At 41.3% G+C, this 21,165-nt stretch overlaps 2 protein-coding genes across 6 annotated transcripts in view; one reads left to right on the forward strand and one right to left on the reverse strand.

The window, feature by feature from the left end:
• Window positions 1–21,165, reverse strand: part of LOC121700225 (nuclear GTPase SLIP-GC-like) — a 57,921-nt gene that overhangs the window by 31,738 nt on the left and 5,018 nt on the right. For 3 of the 4 annotated variants that reach the window (XM_042083056.1, XM_042083057.1, XM_042083055.1), the window contains exon 4: window positions 6,728–6,818. The exons of the other annotated variant lie outside the window; for it this stretch is intronic. In XM_042083056.1, the coding sequence (XP_041938990.1) occupies window positions 6,728–6,818 (91 nt within the window). The remainder of the gene's footprint in view (window positions 1–6,727; window positions 6,819–21,165) is intronic. 4 annotated transcript variants of the gene reach the window in all.
• On the forward strand, window positions 632–3,846 carry LOC121700235. Of its 2 annotated transcripts, none has more exons than XM_042083089.1 (4): window positions 632–722; window positions 1,037–1,127; window positions 1,474–1,559; window positions 1,639–3,846. In XM_042083089.1, exons 3-4 carry the CDS (start codon window positions 1,510–1,512, stop codon window positions 3,152–3,154), a joined length of 1,566 nt encoding a protein of 521 aa, XP_041939023.1. In that variant the 5' UTR covers window positions 632–722; window positions 1,037–1,127; window positions 1,474–1,509; the 3' UTR covers window positions 3,155–3,846. The 2 variants fall into 2 exon arrangements, with proteins under 2 accessions (XP_041939023.1, XP_041939024.1); XM_042083090.1 differs by having other exon boundaries at window positions 636–722; window positions 1,024–1,127.

Consider the following 21,165-nt stretch of genomic DNA (forward strand, 5'->3'; position numbering starts at 1 on the left):
GGTTTCTTAGCAAGACATTGTTCCTGAAAAGTGGCATCTGTGAACACAACATAACATTGCTCTTGGGTGCTCCTTGTTGGTGCCCCCCCAATTCCTATCCTCCCTCACCTTTCTTATGCAGCCCTTGCCACTTAATCTACTAAACCCCTCTTCTACTGCACTTTTTACCCCCCCCCCCCCCCACTTTGCACAAATAGGCTGACACCAGACATAATTTCACTGCATTTCTTACTTCCAGTAACTATATGCATGTGACAATAAACTTCCTCGTATCCTTGTATCCTTGTATAAAACGTTACTATTTTCTATATTGATTCGTAGTGTGTATAGACTTAAATACCAACCTAACTCTATAATTCTGGCTGGACTTGACTCCTCCAAATACTCCACATCGCATACATTACCAACCTCGATTTCGCCGTAAATTACCTTCTTTACAGGCAATACATCCCAGGTTGGGGGATCTTCAACCCATTCGATTAACATGAACATAGTTTTCTGGGAAAAGATGGGAGAAATGTGAAGGGAAAGACTGTTTAGACTAGGCTACGATATGATACATTGTCGCGTGCAATGCTATGAAACATTGTAACTTACTAGGCTACATCGCGTGACAATAACATTGGGCTAACTAACTTTAACACTATGCGTTAACATTACTAACGAAGCTGCAGTGCTACGGTTATGAATGAAAGCCGGAAAGTGCCCGACATTTAACTCAGGTAAATACTTTTAACATAACAGTCACTGCCATAACTGGGATTTTGTAATACCATTAACAGTTAGGGCTAGCTTTTAGCTAAACCTTTAACCAACATCGTTTATCCCAGATATAACGTTACATCTCTGATCTGGTCTATCCTAAACGTAGTTTTTGGGCTACTTTGTAAACTGAACTGTTAGAAGGCACATAGCTGGGGCTTAAAAACAGTGATTGTATTGTTTTAATCAAAACTATAGTGCTATTAGTAGCCTAACGTTACTTACTGTCATTTGGTCCTCTTGTCTCCTCCGACGACGTAGCTTCTACTTGAAGTCGACGACTTAACGGACTGTTTTTGACGTAGGCAGCTGCTGACCTACTTCGAACGCTGACCTACTTCGAACGCTGTCTGCAGAGCGCGCAGGTGAGCGCTCCGAGTTCAGACTGTAAAAAAAGCAGACATGCTAGCGCTTCTTCACCCCCTATAAGTCTACGTTTGTAAACAAACCATTGACAGGACTTCCTGTTCCCCATTGAGGCCCATTGTAATTATTGATAGTAATAGATAGATAGATTGATAGATAGATAGATAGATAGATACTTTATTGATTACTTTATAGGGGAAATTCAAAGAATTCAAATACACACTTTCTAAAACATTAGACCACATATGAACATTAAGTAAAACAATTCTGTCTTAAAATAGCAGACTAAATTTCTTATTCACAATGTATGTTATTATACTCTTACCATATCCACTTTCACATTAGTTTTCTTCCTAGAAGTATAGCCTAAGGCTTGCTCCAATGGAAACAGGAGCGGACAGGGCTCAATACAAGAGGGGCAAATATAAAAGGTAATTATGTAGGTCTATGCTCTGCTGTATTTTTGTCACAAAAAGTTATAATTGACCAATGCAACAACCTTATATTTAGATTTTTAGATCCTGACTATTTAAGTGAGGTGCCAAAGACCAGTAAATGGCGGACCAACCAATCAACTGAGGCTAATGTCAACACAGCTGATGAAGACGGAGATATAGCCCAAGAAAATTCGGATGATTATTCAGACATTAATTTTCAAACTAGATCTCTAAACCCAGATCTCAATATGCCCAATGTAGACACAGACCCACACAAATCTCCAATGGATTCCCCATTACACCCTGGTTCAGAGGTAACATTGGCACAGTGCATAGTTTTAATCCTGGCCTTTGCCCTGAGACACAGTTTGCCATCTAAAGCCATCGAAGATCTACTAAAATTGTTAAATGTTATTTTACCACCCATCAATATCTTGCCACACTCTCTACACATATTCAAGAAATGTATTCAAGACCCATCAGACGACATACGAGTCCATTTATTTTGCAAATGTTGTGGTGCAAATTTAGCTAAAGAAACGTCACTTTGTGAACACTGTGGTGATGACACAAACAAGGACAATGTCAAAGAGGGGGATTTCTTCATTAGTCTCTCTATAGAAAACCAAATCAGGGACATCCTCCAAAGAGAACGTCTTAGCGATTGTGCACCACCAGGCAATATCCTCAGAGAGACCAATTACAGACCCGGGGACATTTCTTTGTTGTGGAACTGTGATGGTGTGCCCATTTTTAATTCTTCATTTAACTCCCTATGGCCGATTCGTTGTGTGATTAATGAGCTGCCTGCTGAAGTCCGGTATAAAAATGTACTGCTTGCTGGTGTTTGGTTTGGGCGAGGGAAGCCAAATATGTTGACATTTCTCCACCAATTTGTGCAGGACATAAAAACAACAAATACAAATGGTATAACCTGGAAGCATCCACACACTGGGTTGAGACACATTTCAAGGGTTTTCCCTATTGCCTGTACATGTGATGCAGTGGCAAAATGTATGCTCCAAGGCATCCACCAATTCAATGGATCCTATGGCTGTGGATGCTGTCTTAATGAGGGATTAGTTGTAGCCAAAGGTCGTGGATTCACACGCGTCTATGACAATGTTCCAGCTCAGTTAAGAACTCATGAGCAAATAATTAATTGTGGAGAAGAAGCTGTTGAGAACAATGTTGAGCATGTCCTTGGTGTTAAAATGGTTTCCCCCTTAATATTACTCCATAGCTCTGGATTTGGCTTTGACATGGTTAAAAGTTTTCCCGTTGACTATATGCATGCTGTACTACTTGGAGTCACTAAACATTTTTTAGATCTTTGGTTTAATAGTAAATATCATGAGAGCCCTTGGTACATTGGAACAGCTAAAAACAAAATTGACAAAAAATTGCTATCCCTGACACCACCATCTGATGTCCCCAGAGTGCCACGCACTGTGGAGAGTGCACAAAAATGGAAGGCGGCTGAATGCGTGGTTGCTTTTTTACAGTTTGCCTGTTTTGAATTTAATCTTGCCCAACAAATATTTAAAACATTGGTCATGGCTTGTCAATTCCATATTCCTCCTTCTTAAAGATACAGTATCAGAAATAGACTTGGCCTGTGCATCCCAGAATATAGAAAAATTTGTTAACCAAGTCAAACAATTATATGGAATCTCCCACATGTCATACAACATACATCAATGGACCCACCTTGAATTTTCAGTTAAATTACATGGGCCCTTGTGGTGTAATTCAGCCTTTGTTTTCGAAGGCCACAACCAAAAACTAACACGTTTGTGCCATGGCACGCAATCAATACCGCAGCAGATAGCATTTCGATTTTCTCTGATACAGTCCTTACCCATTCTATTGGACAATTCAAACAATAAGCCAAACAAATAAACCCATTGGGGAAAAAAAAATCCTATTGGAAAGTCATGATGAAAATCCTATTGGAAAGTCCAAATCCCATAGAACCACCCTCCAGTCCTTTAGAATCCTATGGGACTTTAACAATCACAATGCACACTCTATTGGAATCCTGTTGGTATGACAATACATCCTTTAGGATTTCCACTATCCAATAGGATTGTAATGGAAAAAAACAAAATCCAATAGGACTTTCTGATAAGGATTAATGCATTATCATACCGGATACGTAATCATCCCACCTCTTGTAACTTTCTAGCCTGACGAACCAGACCCACATTGAAATGTAGGGTCTGGGCACTCACCATTCGCAGTGCTCAGTCCGAGGGGCGGGATAATCGGTTGTCTTTCAAATTCCCTCTGCACGCAATAGGACAGCGGCAGCGCTATGAGTCCCATGCGTTTCCCACCAGTGCTGAGTCCCATATGCGCTTTTACACCAGCGGAGCTAGTTGGCTAGTTCAAACTTTTGCCAACTTAAAACAAGCTTAACTCGTGTCACACTGTTGGCCAACAGCAACATCCATCTTCTTTGTTTTCAAGTAGCAGGGAATTCAAGCCAAACCGTTGCAACTCTGCCATCAATCATTATGTTAAGCCCGCCTAACGACTCTATACACGATTTGATTGGCCTGATAGAAGTTTAATTTTTCGAGCTCACAAGCCAACGGAGAGTTGCTAGACTAGCCCTGGAAGCCGCTAGGGTGCGTCTAGATTTCTAGGCTAGTAACTTTCATCTCAGGTGCCAACACCATGTCCTATTCTCTACACCTGACTATCATATGCATTTGTCATGTATACAGACCTTACTGTCCTGTATTGATACATGTGTAATGTTTTGTCGCTCTATAAGCACAATAAATTGAAATTGACTGGGTGCTCCCCAGTCTGACACTCTGCTGCCTGTCAATCAGTAAGCTGATGATCCACTGACAAGTGATGGCAGGCACTGAGAACTGGGTGAACTTCTGATGTAGTTCTTCTGAGTTCAGGGATGATGGTGTTGAACGCTGAGCTGAAGTCCACAAACAGGATCCTGGCAGACGTCCCTGGGGAATCAAGGTGGCGCAGGAGGTATTGCAGTCCCATATTGACGGCATCATCCACTGACCTGTTCACCCTGTAGGCAAACTTGTAGGCTGAAATCTTGATGGATATACACGGAGTTATTAACGTGGCTATAATCTTGAACATGGTGAAGTTATAATTATTCATAAGTATGCAGTGTCATAACTACATCTCTGACATTTATAACAAACCAAACCGTTTGAAAATCGGTAGAAAATTGAGCAAGTTATGATTATTTAAAAAGTATGCACCATTGAAACACAATGTTATGAGTGAGCGAGCTGACTGTGGCTAGACGCTAGCGCGTCGTGCCTAACAACGCCCCTTAGCTGTTGTAGAATCAGTGTAACCTACGGCTTCTCGGGGTTTATTGCTTAAATCTATGGCCTGAACACCTGGCACAGGATTCTAATTGCTTTATGGCCGTATTGTGATGTCATAATCGCCCATGTTAAGTCTATGGGGAAATGTTGAGTAGTTTTTAATTAATAGTAATTTAATAGTTCATTTACATCATATGTTTTGCATTTTCATGCACTGGTAATTCCCTGGAATTACATTTTCTAGTTATGACCGCCGCGCAGTGAAGCGCCGGTCATATAGGTTTAGTCAGATTTTTTTCTTTTCTCAAGAGCAATTTTTCGTCAAGGAGTCTCGGGACACTGGTGCACGAAACTTGGTGGGCATGTAGCCCCACAAGGATAGCATGGAACCATTATTTTTCGTTTTGATCTGTGGCCCCCCGCTGGACTGGACCCCCCGAAAGGAGGGTAGGGCGGACATGGTTTTCTGTGAATATCTCGAGAACCGTAGGGCCTAGGAGGACCACCTTTTTTTTTGTATGTTGGTCTTAAGAGGCCATGTCAACCCATCCCATAACCACTCATTTCATGTATAGCGCCACCTAGTTAAAAATGAAAAAGCAAAAAATTAGGTGTTGTAATCACAATATCTCATGGTCAAAACTGCACACAATTGAAAGTGTAGGATCATTATGACACCTTCTGAATGCATGCCTGTAGTGACCGTACACCAACAGTTTTCTGTGAATATCTTGAGAACCGTAAGGCATAGTATGACCAATTTTTTGCGTATGTTTGCCTCCAGGGGTCATGTTAATCCATTCCATATGCACACATGTGCATAAACAGATACACACGCACACACACATACATTCACAGTAATCCTACGTATGACACATATACACACAGTAGACATATGTACGCATGCATGCACATACACAGGCACACACACACACAAACACGCACACATGCACACAATTCAAGAATTTCACAGAATTATGAACAGGCAAGATGGGGGTGGGGTTGTATAAAATGTATTTTACATGTGAAATCTATGAACTAACCAAGTTTTGGTACTTGTCTGGCAGACACCAGTGAGAATTGAGTGCTGCAATTCAGTGAGAATTGGATTGAAATCATGCCTTTCACCTTTTGTTTTTTGCCAGAAGCCAGACCAGCAGATACCCTGACTTTGCTGAATTACTGAAGCTAAGCAGGCATAGTTAGTACTTTGATAAGAAACGTCCTTGGAAGAGTAGGTTCCTGCTGGAAGTGGTGTTGGTGGCTGGCCAGTAGGTGGCACTCTTCCCTGTGGCCAAAAGCCACCAAACAAACATCAGTCCCAATGGCCTATTGCAGTGACAGTACTGCAGGAGATGTTGTCCTTTGCATGAATGTTAAATTGAGGTCCTGACTCACCATGGTTGTTAGCATGCTAAATTACTAGCCACAGCCCGACAGGTGTCATAATACCAGTTTCGGCCATGGGAGGCGGTGTGCGGGCAACATAACGGCCAGCCAAACTGCAATACACGAATAACTCGCACAGCTTGTGGGCGTACTTGAACCAAAGAGTATACACCTGTCGGGCTGTGGCTAGTAATTTAGCATGCTAATTCAGGTTGATATCTCTGCAGCACTATACCTTGTAATTTTTTTAATGACATCATCGCCCTTATTTCTTCTCATTATTTTGATGCGTGTAGCTAATTTTTTTTATATATATTTTTATCTCAACACATGGCACCTTTAAGCTTAATTAAAACTTAATTTCACAAAATGTTGGCATGTTCTTTTTGAGTGTTTTTTGTGAATGGTTAAGTCATGAGATTTTTTCGTTATGTAATGGTTAAGATGACTTACGTGATTAAGCAAAGGAAGTCAGTAGGCTTATTGGCACCATCCTCTATTTTGCGTACAACATCTTTCATTATCTTCTCTGCCTCGGACATCCCTTTAGATCATTCAGGAACAGACAACATGGGGAAACATACAAGTTATAATAAATACTGTTATATTCTGCCAAACCTGCAGTGCCAGCAAACTAGTAGAATAGTAGAATAGAATACATATATGTTTGTCACTGGCATCTTCTCTCTTCTATTCCAGTGTTTCCCAAACTTTTTTTCTGGGGACCCACTTTTTAAAAATGACAGACCCTCGCGACCCATCTTCACTTCAGATCTAACATGCAACCTGAATGCAATCAAATTGTTTTAGGCCACAGGTTCTCAAACTTTTCTTGGGGGTATTCTTGCATGCTACGCAGTCGTCACTCTTCAGCATAGTAAGCTGTTCTTATATTTCTAAAGAGAGATGTTGTAGGCTACGTTGCGTTGCAGACAAATGGATCCATAACACCGTCAATTCCTATGTAAACATAGCAAGTAACTTGTAAGGCCCGTCTTTTGCCCAAACCTTATGCATTTCTAAAGAATGCCTTTTGCAGTCAATTTACATGTGTGGATGCCTGTGTTTGATCTGTATTGTCTTAGCTGGCCATGGCCAAAGATCCCCAACACCCGCTCATGCATAAAGTGACCATTTGCTCCTTGTTCTGACCCCTCTACTGAGAGATAACTCAGTCCTGGGCCTACTTGATGTCTTGGTGAAATAGGCCAACCTCATTATCATACAGTATTGCTCTGTAAATATGTGTTGTGAATAATACATTCATGTTTGGTCTTGAATTAATACTTGTAATGTGGGCAACAGTCTGATTATGGTTTTGGTACAATTGAATGTATCTGTGCATAGTTGTAGATTAAGAATTAAACTGCAGCATAAAGTTATGATATCCACCTGGGCCACACCCATCCACCTCAGACAACAAAGGCTCTGATGAGTCGGGGGTGGCCCAGGTGAATGATAAAAGTGGAGGCTCTGGTCCTCTGGGGCTCTTCTGCCTTCTGTCTTCTTTTCCCATCTTCTCTTCTTTTCCACCTTGGACCTCTTCTCTGGGTCTCTCTCTTTTCCCCCTCTCTCTCTCTTCCTCTCTCTCTGTCTCCCTTTGTCTTTCTCTCTCTCCCCCTTTCTCTATCTCTGGGTTTGTATTGTTTTATCTGGTGTATCAGTTATCTCTAACTTGTCAAGTTTACCTCTGTGAATTGGTTAAGTTTCCTTTGTTACCATTTGCTACTTTGTTACAGTAGACTATGTGAGTTTACTTATACATTCAACTGAAGTGATATGGGTTACATTTACCTTTAAGACTTAATGCCTATTAAATTGTTCATTTGCCTACCAATCGGATAACTTCAATTCTCGTAGTGTGCCATGCCATTCTCCTCCATAGCTGATAAACTAGTTACTTGGTAATTGATTGGTGATACAAATTATTAATCAAATGGAGTCGGATTAACGAGTATATAATAATATCATTGCCATTTAACTCTTCACCCTATTTGTCCACACAAGCTCTTTCAAGTGAGGATATAGCTCGATGTCTCTATGTTTCCGAGGCTATATATATAATTTATGAGCGTCTTCTTACAAACTCAAGTTGTTATATTGTAGCCTATTTGTGGAGGTTTCTTTATTTGGAAAGTTGAATCCGCATTTTCCTCTGGAGTTAAACGTTTGTTTGTAGGCCGTATACCAAGGCTGTGTATTGATATTGTGGCAAGCTATGTTGTAAGAATGTGAAATGAATAAATATCAGAACAAGAGGCTTTTGTGCAATAGTCAAAAGATAATGCGCCTTTATTGTAGCCTAGTAGAGTTTGCGAGGTGGAAAACGAGAGGAAAATGTTTAAAATGTCCATTTAAATAGTAGGCTAATATAATGCACTGTTGAGCGAGAGTGCATCTACAATTGAAACTATCTACAGCCTATGACGCATATTCAATAGCCATGTCTGGTATACGGATGTCTGCTTTAGTTGACTAGATTTTAATCGGTCAAGTTGAAGAGCTGGTGTCCGTTAATGTTCGTGCAAATAGGCTGATTCATGTCCCTTGCACTTTGTTACTGCGAGGTCCATGGCAGAAATGTTTAATTTTGCTAGTGAGATGTCCACGCTGTCCCTTCTGCGACGCGTTCGCCCCCCAGTTTCAGAGCTATTCTAAATGCAAAATTGCACATAGGGCCGTGACTGTGGTAAAGAAACTATATCCTAATAGAAAACTGATAGCTTTCCTGGCTAGGTTAGGCCTATTAGACAACATAAATTGTGCTGACGACCCAAATAAAATCTCCTGCGACCCACCCATGGGTCACGACCCAGTCTTCTATTCATCACATTCTTTGTGGTGGGATTGGAAATTGACTGCTGGTGACCATAGACACCCACACCCTCACACCCACTAATTACCAGTGCCGCTGCTACCACCACGTACATCATGCACGGTGGGTAAGGCACCAAGGGGCATCTGGGGGAATTAAATTCTGCCCATAAATATCTATACTAACTATACTTCAAACTGCTTTTCTTTCCTTTGGACGTTTACAATATCAAAATGCAAAAGCATGTCACATGCAAGGATGATATGGCTCCTCTCAATCTCCACTATGCAGCAGATCTAATGTTAACATTATGCTACTCCAGAGGAGCGCATCTTTTTAAATCTCCACTATGCAGCAGATCTAATGTTAACATTATGCTACTCCAGAGGAGCGCATCTTTTTAAATTACATCATGAAGGCAACAAAGACAAGGCTAAAGAAGATTTCAGAGTTATCCGGTTCCCACCATGGACCATTTATATAACTGTGAGAGGGAACCTTTAACAGACTGCACTTACTAGGCATTTTTCCACAGACCGCGAACCGGTTCTTCCGTTCAGAATTCTTTGAACCTTGGTGCAGACACCTGCACGGGTTTGGGTTTTTGCTGAAACGGGTGAAAAATATCCAACGGGTGCGGGTCGGACAAAGGGGAAACGGGTCTAAAGACGGTTTTAAAACAGTCACGTGCAAACATAAAAATATAGGCCTTTGCATATTTTAACACATCCACAAGAATATTTCTGTATTTCAAATTGATAAAATTATTTAAAATCCATATCAGTTTATTTATCCAGAACTCTCTAGGCCTACTTTCACTTTAAAAAAATCACAACCGCGCGATCTGCCTGCATTCGTCGAGATGGATCCTGACCCAGATAGGAATTACCTTTGGACCGGATCCGCATAAAAGCCTCTAGATCCGGGCGTAGCTTACACACGGGTTCTGGCTATGGACCAGATCTGTGCCAGTTAGACTTTTCATCTTAGCATTCCAATCCAAGCAGTGCTGTTTTTCTAACAGTCAGCAGATTTGGCCCAGATCCACTTACCACATCAGAACCAAAGCTTCCACAAAGACAGTTCACTGATGTGGCCCACATCTGTAATACGGACCCAGACCACCTCTAAACTTGGACTTGTTGCTAACGTTCTAGAATATGCATATTTCTCACGCTGGTTTACTGAACAGAGCCGAACGCGCCAAGTGAGTGAGGTCCGTCCGTTTGAGAAACATGATGCTGATTTGGCCCTCATCAGTAGCCTACCACGGATTACAGCCACAGGCACCAGAAACCGTTGGAAAAGAGCAAATAATTGTGGGGGTGCCCATTGCCAATTTCCTTATTAAATCCTGATTTGTTAAATCTTACAATTGAATACTCCCAAGTAAGTAGCCTACACAAAAATGGTTAATTCACTAACAAAGTATAGGCTTGTCTTAAAAAAAAAGATTCACCACATAACTAAAAAAAATACATTAGCAACTGTCCACTATCCAGGAGCAATGGTATTGCCATCGTGGGAAAAAAACGTCGTGGGGGGTAAAAAACCGACACTGGCGCACATAAGAAGATGGATGCCAACATGGGTACGTATATTGCTTTTTAATACTATATTTCGTTGTCAATTGTGTGATTATGGTGAATATAGTGTGAAATATGGGACTATGAAAGTTTCTGCTTTAAGTTTTTGTTTGCCCCATGCCACTATTTGCTGCTAGCAGCTATTGTAAACGTGCTGATTACCAATCATTTCGTTCGAAAATTCTTAAAACAACGATGTTTTTAATACTTCAAAAGAACATTTGCTAAATGAATCTTACAGTTTTCAGTAGCCATAGGTGTGTAGATTTGAACAAAATCTAGTTTGGTTCTTACCAGGACTTTTTACTGCCTGAAATATCCGATTTTGAAATCACGAAATCAGTTTTGTGGCCTGCTAAAATAGCCTACATTTCGTGAGTCACCAGTTTGCGGAATGAATTAGCCAGTGGGTCCATTTAGAAGTGACACTTCATTCACAGAGCTGCGTGAAATACATTGCAATTTTTCGCCACGAGGTGGCAGTTTAAGTCCGCTGTAGCATTGCCGGTAAACCGGGCTGCTGACTGCATTCAGAGGCTTTGCAACGGCAGTGATTGGCAATGAGTGCGCATTCAAAGTCTATGCGCGTCTGTGCAAGTGAAACTGACAAACTCGTGTGTAGGCTAAGCAACGATATTTAAAACAATGAATGAAGTGGATTCCTGTTATGTTCATGAAAACAGTATAGCGATTGGATAGCCTAATAAATCGCGACTTGTTGTAGGCCTAGCTCATATCACTCGCCTCGCTGGAGTGCGCGCATAGGCCTATGCCTACTTTCCCGTCCAAATAGAGGGCTTTCCTTCGTTTCACGGATCTCTGTGATTAACGGGAGGCGCGAATGAAGTGGCCACTTCTAAATGCTACCTACTGGCCAGTTAATTCCGCAAACTGCTGACTCAAGAAATATATTTTAGCAGGTCACAAAACTGATTTCGTGATCCTATAATGCATTTCGTGACACATAATTCATTAAGTAGCCTATAGCCTAGGCCTATGCTAGGTTACGAAAAATCAATCAATAATGCAATGATGATAACTGAGCTATAATTAAAACTAGTTTCCTAATCTATGTGTCGAGCGGGATCAATCAGTCAAAAGATTATCATTTAAACGTGATACTTTTCTATCCGGCTATAAAACGATCTCTGAATCTCGAGCAGGGAGTTTCTTGTAAATATCTCCTTTAATGTGCACTTGTGAATTAAGTATTACCATGGGAACCGCTCTATTAACACTTAGCCTGTGTTGTATGTTAGAATATTCCAGCCGAAAATGACTTGCGCCCGAGCTGTTGGATGATCTTTTTTTTTTTTTTACCGTTTAGGGCCTACCTGTGGTTTTTATACGATGTGACTATGCTTCATGATAGGGGTGTCATGTTTCATGGTCTAACAATAGCCTACAATTAGCCTATAGTTTAAGCCCACATTCGGTTTTTTTTTTACCGATCAACATTTCATCACTGATTGAAAATAAAGAAAGGGTGAATAATAAATGATATTTAGCGTAATGTAAACCGATATTGCCTGCCCATAGGATGCCCTACAGTACAGTGCACACTAACGTATAATCTTGTTCCATAGGAGCGGTACGCAAGTGTCCAGTGACGGCCCAGGCAACAGACACAGACATCGGGACAGCAGCTGGAGCTACTCTGCGAAAGATCTGCCGAGGCCGCCGAGCTGTTTCTGACCAGTGAGCTGCCATGCCAACTGCCTGGAGTCTGGATTGAGCAGACTAACGTTAACGTTGAATGACTCTGCATTACGGACCAACTACGTCGCTGTTAAAAGTCCACCGAGTTGCTGATCTACAAGATCGCCCATGACTTCGGACTGTTATGCTTCCAGTGATCTCCAGACTAACAAGGCCTAACGTTCATTATTTAATTAGTTATCTCCAGACTACCAGTGAGATGAAGAACTTTGTTGGCGTTGCATGCATCGGTTGTGGAGACACAGCTGTGCGCAGTTTCACGCGAGTCATAGATATAGATAGATAGATACTTTATTGATCCCCAGGGGAAATTCAAGGTCTCAGCAGCATACATACAACACAAACACATTCATCATTGCCCTTGGACATTTTCAGCCGGTTGGAAATTGGACTAATTTTTATTTTTAATTTTTATTTATTTATTAATTTGTTTGTTGTCTGTCTTGTATGTTTTGGTGCCACGGGTACGCTGGCGACTACGCCGCTCCGTCCGCTATTGTCTTTGTTAGTCTATGTGTCATGACAATGTCTTATATGTGGAGCGCTTTGGGTTGCACTCTGTGCACGTTAAATGTGCTATACAAATAAAACTGACTTGACTTGACTTGACTTGACATCCACCAGTGCGCCATACGCTGGTTCGCACTGGCGCATGACCGGGAGGGGGGCCGTAGCAAGCGCCAGCGCCAGCGTGAAGAACAAGAAGAAAGCCAGCTAAATTTTGGATTTTATGTTTTTTGTTCATGTTTTGAATGGAGGGGGGCGTAGCAAGCGCCAGCGCGATGAAAGAAGCCAGCTAAATGTTGGATTAATTGTTCTATGTTCATGTGATGTTTTAAATAAAGATTTTTTTTAATGTAAACATTTTCTTCGATTCTGATGGGGTATTGGGCTATGCAGCAAGCCTACAGCAAGCGACACGTGCTATGATTGTTATAGGGCAATTCCAAACCTTGGCATTTGTATGATGTGAATAATAACATTAATTTTTTTGTGCATTTTTTTCTCATTTACATTCTTCAGCCAAAAATAGCAAATGCTCAAATTTCATGCAATCATTCACATCATAGGCCTACCATCACATTTTATTGGCGTTATAGATGTTACAAAAAAATATTTTCTGTACGGGACTGGGCCGTGTCTGTTTAACGGATCAGACGCGGATGGAATGTTAGGTGTGGGCCAGCTCCACCCCAGTGTGGTTTTACTGTTTTGATACGAGAGTGGGCCAGCGCTGACCCATCTCCGGTGCAGAGCCATGAAACGAATCCTGACCACTTTTGGCCCGTTGTACGTTTGGACGCTGGACCATGTCCGTGAGATGGATCTGGGCCGAGTCGCATGGTAGGTGTGGGCCAGATCCACCCCAGTGTGGTTTTGCTATCTGGGGAGGAGTTAAAGAAAAGAATAGCTAGTGGAGATTGTAAAGTTGTCGACAATACGTCATCAAAAAGCAAGTCCAGTGTGTGGGAGAAATTTGAATCTCAGATGAGGAAAACAATATTGTGAAAGGCTTTGCTGCATGCAAAACCTGCCTTAAGGTTTTTATGTTCGATAGCCGCAAATGTGGAACTTCATCGCTGAGGAAGCACGCAGACAACTGTGGTAACAAACTAGGCAATTCTATTGAACAGTATTTTTCAAAGGGAACAGAACTTAACAGTGCCTCGTAGAGATGATAAGGACACCATAACCAGACTGTCTGTAAACGTGACAGTTCAGCTTGCGTTGCTCCAGTCCAACGTCATGCAATGTGAGCTGAATTGTCACGTGACTGTTTTCCCAAGATGGCGCCAGTCTGTATACTTGAACAGTACTGTTTCTAAAATATATTTTTAATAAACTGTCTGTACACTTTAATGCTTCAGTTTACATGTAGGGCCCTTTATTATGCTACTGTGGAAGTGTGGTGCTATTTTGAGCCTTGTTAGTGGTATGGAAATAGCGATTTCTTTGCGTGTGCCCCGAAGACTAGCGTTAAACGCTAATTAGCGGTTTGTGGTAAAACTGGTCACGTTCGATTAGCATGAAAACATATCCCAGAGAACGGACCAACTCGGTACACATGTGTTATTAACCCCTAGGTTAATTTTGCAACTTTAAAATGCAGTTGGGGAGGGGGGGGTAATGGAGCTGTGAACCTTGGACATGTGGACTGACGACTACAGAAAAATCGGCTACCTTTGTGTTACTCTGCACTACATAAACAATAAGTGGGAGCTGATCGAACGCTCTGTACCTCTGAGTGGGACTGTTCACTGTGTAAAACAACATTAAACCAGTCATCGTCAGCGCATTGCGCAAATTTGGCATTGATGAATTCTACTCCAAACTGGTCTACGTGACAGATAGGGGAGCAAATATAGTTGCGGACCTGCGTACAGTGACCAGATTGAGCTGTGCTGCCCATATTTTCAACACTGTCCTGTACACTACATTCAAACCATCCCAGGAGGATACGTATGGAGAAGAAGTAACAGCTATGACTTACTCGCCAAGCCACTGGTGACCTATTTCAAGCAGGCCAACCTTCAGGCTCACCTGAAAAAGACTCTTAAAAACTCTAGAGACACGGTGCAATTCCCTGCATACAATGCTAGAGTCTATCAGCAGTCAATATGAAGACATCCGCACACTTCTGGAAGAGCGAGGGGAAGTTGACCACCTGTTTACATTAGAGGTCTGCACTCACGCGGTTGACCCGCGGGTCCCGACGCAAAAGAGTGCGGCGCGGGACAACTTTTGAAAGCTCTTTGCGGGAGCGGGCGGGATGAGAGAGGTGCGGGAGCGGGTGCGGGACAAACCGATGATTCACTGCACTCCCGCAAATTAAATATGTGCGTAAAATTAAATATGGAAATGATTAAAGTAGTGTTCATAACTATAGTTCAGCTGGATGTTCTGTTAGGCAGCATTAAAAAACGGGGTTTAAGCATAACTGATAGCAGGCCTATAGCCTATATTGTCGTTTACGTGGGTTCAATTTGTTCCTGCTGCTCATTGTCAAAACTCGAAACCGAAAGCATGACAGAGGAAAAGGGCACCAGACTAGGCCTACTTCAGTTGTTAGCCTACATTCAGAACCAAGAAACTGACATCTGGAGTCTTTCTCAGGTGTGTGTGCTCCTTCCGTGAGACAGAAAGAAAAGCTGAGTAGGCTATCCCTCCTGCATGCGGGCTTTAGCGGGCGGGAGCGGGACATCATGTTACAGATGCGGGCAGGAGCGGGACTAAAAATGACACATTAATGCGGGAGCGGGCAGGAGCGGGACAGAATATTGCGGGAGCGGGCGGGAGCGGGACTGAAAAATCAGTCCTGCGCAGACCTCTAGTTTACATTTATCATAGACCTCAAGGATAAGCGTGGAAGTCCTGAGCAGCAGTGCCACCGCCCCCTACCGGAGAAGCGAGTTCGAGTGTCGGTGGACACTTTATCAGACATAGAAGATTTCAGTGACGAGGCCCCGCAATATCAGGACGAAGTGGCTGCTTACATCGATCACAAAACGCCAAAAGATGACCCTTTTCATGTTTTGTTATGGTGGAACGGAACCGGTTCTCTGTCGGTGGAAAAACCTATATGTGATTTGGAAAATGGACAAAAATATAAAGAGTAGCCATTGCCTTTGTGTAATTGGGGGGTCTTGATTGAGTACACTACATAGTCTAAATCAGGGAGACGTTGTTACTCGAATCAGAGGATTTGACATTAGCTAGGGCTGTTGCCATTGCATTCCAAATTGAAAGTGCAGCTGAATGTGCAGCTAAATTAGACAGAATCATCATTAAGCCACGCAGTATCCAGATAACAACTTCCTTTGGGCCGAATCCGCATGAAAGCCTTTAGATCCGCCTGTAGTGGACATACGGTATCTGACTGTGGGCCAGTTCTGCACCTGATAGAGGTTTCAGCTCTGCTAGCAATGCTGTTTTATCACCGGTTTACAGATTTGTCCCAGGTCCGTTTTCCACAACTCAACTGGAAGTCAGGAGATGCGTTTAAAATAGCCTACAAAACACTGATTTGGCCCAAACCTGTGATACGGATATGAGCTGAAGGACCATTTTTTCACAGCAGACCCAGGTGGTAATAAAGACATTAATTAAGGTGCTGATTCTGCTCATTTGAACAGTGACTTCAATAAGGTGTTTCGTAACTCCTGTCCTTCATTGTCAACTGGCTGCTGTAGAAAAAAAGGTATTTTGGAATGGCACAAATTGAGAAACCACGGGGTGCAGTGTGTGCCCATGGCCACTTCATTTCTAAACTAAGGCTGTATAGTTGGCTCAGTATTGATCAAATGCTTGTTACATTTTTTTGTATTACCTTACTAGCAGTGGTAAAAGTAGTCAATTGTTTGTGTCAGATCTAACAGTGCTATGAGACAACCCCATATTCTTGCTACACATGCAGAAGTCCGAGCAGTAACGTTAATGAAGGATCAATCTTTCAATCAATTTTTTGACATGATGATTGTCTATGCCAGTGGTTGGACTATGATGTAGCGCAACTTTTCAAGGTTTGTAGGCTGTCTGCTTTTTATCTCTTTGTTGGTTTATTCAGAGACAACAACAAGCAGCCAAGCAATTAATAACTTTACTGTAAGGTTTGCTATTAGTTTTCAACAATATACTAGCTTTTTAGCTTACAGTGGGCAAAACCGCCATCACAGTAACTATTTTGGAAAAACAGCGATTAACGCTAACAGGATCACTGATGATAAATACAAAGACAGGTGTAATTGTGAGTTACAGTACCCTCCAGAATTATTGGCACCTTGGGTAAAGTTGACTAAAAACAGGTATAAAAAATAATCTTTTGATGATTCATTGTATTCTCACAATGAAAACAATGAGGAAAAATCCACCCTTGAAGGGAAGAAAATTTATTCTGAGAAATAGGAAAATCTCATAAAGAAATAAATATTTTTAACGAAAAACACATTGCTCACAATTATTGGCACCCCTAAAAAAATCTTACATACAAAACCTAACAGAAGCATTTTCCCATCTAATTTGAACTTATTGAAGTTAATCAGAGTGTCTGTGAACTTTCAGAAATAGTTCATGACTTTCTTTTTCACTAAGGTATGGAAATAAAGTGACACAGAGGCTAAATCCTCTAGTCAATTTTCAACATCAGAAAGACAAGAGAATACACTAAATTTAAATAAAAAGAAAGTGTGTTGACATTTGTAAGTCAGGGAATGTCTATACAAACTAGGTACTTTATTGAAAATGCCTATATTTACAGTTAAAACAATGATTAAATGGTTCTAATCAACTGGAAATGTAACAAACATGCTTGGACAAAGACCCATGGTTATCTTGCCCCCACATACAGTATGGAGGATGGTAAGATAGGCAAACAAATTCCATAAGAACCACTAGAGTTACAGACAAAGGTGTCATCTTGGGGTCACCAAGTCCCCCTAAAAAATATTCAAAAGTGACCTCATTGCTAATAGCTTATTTAGAGGGCATGCTAGGTAAAAGCCTGTCCAGTCATTTAATTACCAATGTAAACGGCAGGAGTTACTAAATGGTACAGTGTGCTTTTTGGCTAGAAACACATTAGGTGTGTTTGGCATATATCGAATAATGACTATACTGAAAAGAATCACATACCTAATGAGAATTATGGTGGAGGCTATTGTGGGGCTGTTTTTAATCTAAAAGGCCTTGGGAATTTAATTAAGGTGCATGGTATCCTGAACAAGAAAAACCAGAACATTTTCAAAGGAAATCTGTCAATCTCTGACAAGACACTAAAAGTTGGTCATGATTGGATCATTCATCAGGTCAATAAACCAAAACAATCGTCCAGATCAAAACAAATATGGTTTGCTGAACCCAAAATTCAGCCATTGCCATCTCAGTCCCCTGATCTAAACTCCATAGAAAAAATAGTGGGGTGAGTCAAAGAGAAGAATGCACAAGTGTGGACCTAGGAATCTGGATGATCTGGGGAGATTTTGTAAAGACAAATGGTCTTAAATCTCTTGCTTTGTATTCTCCAACTTTATGGGCTGTCATAGGTAAATATTACAAGCTATTGTATTGGCAAAGGGAGGCTTAAAGGAGAATTCCGGTAACCTGACTCCGCCAGATGGATTGCTTCGCATTTGCTCCGCATATCCATCTGGGAACTTTCAGTTGGAGAACGTTTGGGAAGGGGCGAAAATACTGGTTAGCTAATTGGATAAACCATCTGTCTATCACCACCTATGTTGACGGTCCAAATCAACCAGTGTTCGAATTATACCGTGAGCTTCGGGGGGTACAGCTATTTCGACTAGTGACGTCACTCTCCATTTTATATAGGCTTACACACATGATTTCACACTTGTGGTTCACAGTCAATTTCCCTTCGAAATATAGGTCATATGACCGTGGCTGGCTGGCCGACAAGTTAAAAGAAACGAATCATACTAGCAAGCATAATATACCTTACACGTTATGGGAATGGTTGAATTTGGAAAACACTGTTTCAAGTTGCGCCCCGTGCATAAAATTGCGCGCCACAGTCCAAAAATATTTTTTGGTATAGCAGTGCAATGCAAACATGAAAATGCACAGACCAATAGCACGGAAATGGCAAACATACAACTTAAATTTAAGACCCAGAATTGTTTACAGTTACAGGTTAATTTGATTCGTTTTTCTTGGATAGCCTAAGCCTACCAAACATCAAGCAAATAAAAAAAAAATGACTTGTTCACGGTTGGAAAACAAATATCTTCACGTTGTCTAGCCTAGGTATTTCATATAATGTAGCCTAGTGCATTGTGCGCCTGGTGTTATATCACAAAATGTTTGTGCAGCAATATGCTTTTAAAAAAGGCTGATCTCTATAATGGCAACGAGGAAAGACGTTTCAGGTCCAATTGATTATTATATGTTCACATAGCGTTTCAAACAAACTGCAGGTAACATTGCAATTATGGTTGTATGGGCCATTGCTTAAAAAAGGTTGAGAACCACTAATCTACATGCAAAATTCCCTGAATATTAGTGCAGATTCCCTCTTGTTAAGACATTAAGAATGAAATTGCACAAAATGATAAATCGCCTCATTAAACCTCTCCCCGTGTCAGTACATCTATGGAACTCCTCCTATGGCGTGTGATTGTAGGCCTGATTTTTAAGCTATAAGCAGCAGTGATGGTCGTGGCCACTGAGTGGAAGGGAGACCTAAACCATAGCGATCTTGCTACTCAATGTTTTTCTAAGGTTGGCTATCACTATGTTACAAAGGCAGTGAAATATTTGACAAATGTATGGCCAGTTGGCCACCGCTTGTTAACCCATTCGTATATCAGGCTTTTGCAGCCTACACTGTGCATTTGCTTTAATTCGTCAGTATTATATCATAGCAAAGGACACAGTCTGAACATACCAGAGAAATGGTACAGCCCAATGGGGGTGAGGGTTTGGAAATCGTATTTCATTAGATTATATCCTGAATTCTTGGTATGTGATGGCAATGCTGCATTTAATTACATGCAATACTGGATAACATTACATTTTATTAGATTTTTTCAGTACCCCCCAAACTATTATTTTCATCCCTTTTGGGAGGGTCCAAGTCTCATCTAGGGGGGTCGGACCCCCCCAAAATCCCCCCAAATTCGAACCATGAAATCAACCAATCAGATAAATGAAGCGTTCTTGTAATGGCATCTTTTAACATACAAGTAAGTAGCCTAGCTAACGTTAACGTTTTTAAACTTACTATTTGTATGTGACATGAAACTCAACAATGACAATCCCCACCAAGTTTTCATTGTAGGCTACACGTCTGAAGAAAGCATATTCCTTCTCGTTAGGTAACTAAGATTCAGTGCTACCAAACACTAACTTGAATTGGCTGTGGATGATGTCTGTGTCCTTCATTCCTCCCAGCTACATTGCAGAGACTCCTAGCTTCCCCAGGAATACTCAAATATTCGGATAAAACTTCAGCGATAGCTATTCTCATCTCATCCGTGGAAGTCGTCATGTTGTTTAGATTGAACACTTCTCGTTGTGTCACACCTAAACCTGCCTCAAAACCAACACTGATTGGATGTTTGTTTGGTGAACTGCTCCAAATTTTCTCTATCGGAGAGATGCCAGACTGATCTGCGAGTGAAAATCTGAAGCTTGTGAGATCAGAATGGTCTCACGAGGCTAGAATTCCGGTGTGATATTGACCTAAAGTGTGTTGAAACATGATACCGAGTGTGAATGTATGTCTCAGCTCATCTCGGCTTGTCCCCAGCTACCAACAGTTATTTGATGGGGGTGCCTTGGGCATCGGCCTAGCCATGCAAATAAATCACTGTTTTACACCATTTATGAGGCTCAAAGTAGCTCCATACTTCATTGGTAGACTTCTGGGGGCCTTGACATTTAAAATGAGACATTGAGAACTTTGAAAAAGCACTGGTAGTTTATTTACAAGACGATTTATACAGACAGTACCTTCAGTAAGTTTAACGTTCGCCGCCATCTTGAATTTAGTCACGATAAGTACGAAATGAACGAGCGACAAGTACGAATGAACAGGTATGATAAGGGATCAGATTCCAAAAATAATTCTGTGGAAATGCATGGATTCCAGTTGCTTCCAGTATATAATATGTTAATATTGTGTTATAAATGTGGCACAAACAATGATAAGAGTTAGGATCAGCCATAGGCTATATTTAAAGAGCTGGAAAAAGGTAGATAGATAGATAGATAGATAGATAGATAGATAGATACTTTATTGATCCCCAGGGGAAATT

This window comes from Alosa sapidissima, chromosome 24 (genome assembly GCF_018492685.1).
Source record: "Alosa sapidissima isolate fAloSap1 chromosome 24, fAloSap1.pri, whole genome shotgun sequence".
NCBI classification, from domain to species: Eukaryota; Metazoa; Chordata; class Actinopteri; order Clupeiformes; family Clupeidae; genus Alosa; species Alosa sapidissima.

What these genes read in the sequence shown, in the direction of transcription:
- LOC121700235 (XM_042083089.1), top strand. Translation starts at nt 1,510, where the DNA reads ATGGAAACAGGAGCGGACAGGGCTCAATACAAGAGGGGCAAATATAAA. An exon ending in AAGAGGGGCAAATATAAAAG is followed by an intron (nt 1,560 to 1,638) that starts GTAATTATGTAG and finishes CCTTATATTTAG; the next exon opens with ATTTTTAGATCCTGACTATT.